Genomic DNA, 1,080 nt, shown 5'->3' with positions numbered 1-1,080 from the left:
TGTAGCAGCAGGTCAGTAGTTTGTTAGAATGAGGCTAACCTTGTAGCAGCAGGTCAGTAGTTTGTTAGAATGAGGCTAACCTTGTAGCAGCAGGTCAGTAGTTTGTTAGAATGAGGCTAACCTTGTAGCAGCAGGTGAACGTTGTCTATGTCCAAAGGGATGGACGCTCTTCCCCCTAAACCATCAGTGGAGCAGAGTTCTGACATGTTTTTCTTCATCCGACACCTCGCAGCATGGTACTGATCTGGAAAAATAAAACAAGATCATCTTTTTATATTTGATGTTCCACAGCAACAGACTGCTAAGCAGAACCACAAAGATGGTACCACACGTTTTTGCTTCATGACCCAGAACCTGTAAAATCAGAGTTTTGGACTCTGTAGGTACATCAGGTGGAAGCTGCAGCTAAGAGTCCAGGTTGAGTATGAAGCAGGCAGGTTGATGCCAGAGGCCTTTAAACCTCTCAGCCTGAGCAGCACAGGGGAAACAACTAAAGCAGAAACTGCTGGACTAAAGCTCCCTTATTTTATTTTATATTTATTAACCATTTTTAACCAAGCAAGTCCTGTTCAGATCACAGATTGATTTCTCAAAGAAGGCCTGGACCTGAGCTAACCTGTTGCACATTTTTTGGTCTGTAATATGAAACCAAAGTACCTGGAGAAAACTCATCCAAGCACCAGGTCAACATGCAAATTCTGCACAAAAAGACCCATGGGCTGAACCGAGGATCAAACCCAGGACCGTCTTGTTATGGAGGCATCAGTGCTAACCACTGAGCCACCGTGTTGCTCTTTGAAAAGGGACTAAACCAAATAATCCAGGACTGTTGAACAGCTAGAATCCTTTATCCAACCAGAAAGGATTAATACTCCCCCCAAAACCTGCAGATCTGGTCTCCTCAGGTCCACCAAAGATACCCGATCTGGTCTCCTCAGGTCCACCAAAGATACCCGATCTGGTCTCCTCAGGTCCACCAAAGATACCCGATCTGGTCTCCTCAGGTCCACCAAAGATACCCGATCTGGTCTCCTCAGGTCCACCAAAGATACCCGATCTGGTCTCCTCAGGTCCACCAAA

General features: G+C 45.8%; 1 protein-coding gene across 1 annotated transcript in view; it reads right to left on the bottom strand.

The window, feature by feature from the left end:
* The window catches only part of LOC106531411 (uncharacterized), a gene marked incomplete at its 5' end in the record, with an annotated part of 83,511 nt that extends 83,267 nt beyond the window's left edge, over nt 1-244 (bottom strand). Inside the window, 1 exon segment of the mRNA XM_014027278.1 lies at nt 122-244. Coding sequence (XP_013882732.1) covers nt 122-218 — 97 coding nt within the window.
* Between the last annotated feature and the right edge of the window lie 836 nt (nt 245-1,080).

Source organism: Austrofundulus limnaeus, unplaced genomic scaffold (assembly GCF_001266775.1).
Source record: "Austrofundulus limnaeus strain Quisiro unplaced genomic scaffold, Austrofundulus_limnaeus-1.0 Scaffold629, whole genome shotgun sequence".
NCBI classification, from domain to species: Eukaryota; Metazoa; Chordata; class Actinopteri; order Cyprinodontiformes; family Rivulidae; genus Austrofundulus; species Austrofundulus limnaeus.
The sequence above is the reverse complement of the archived record's forward strand: the minus strand, read 5'-3'. Positions and strand labels throughout refer to the sequence as shown.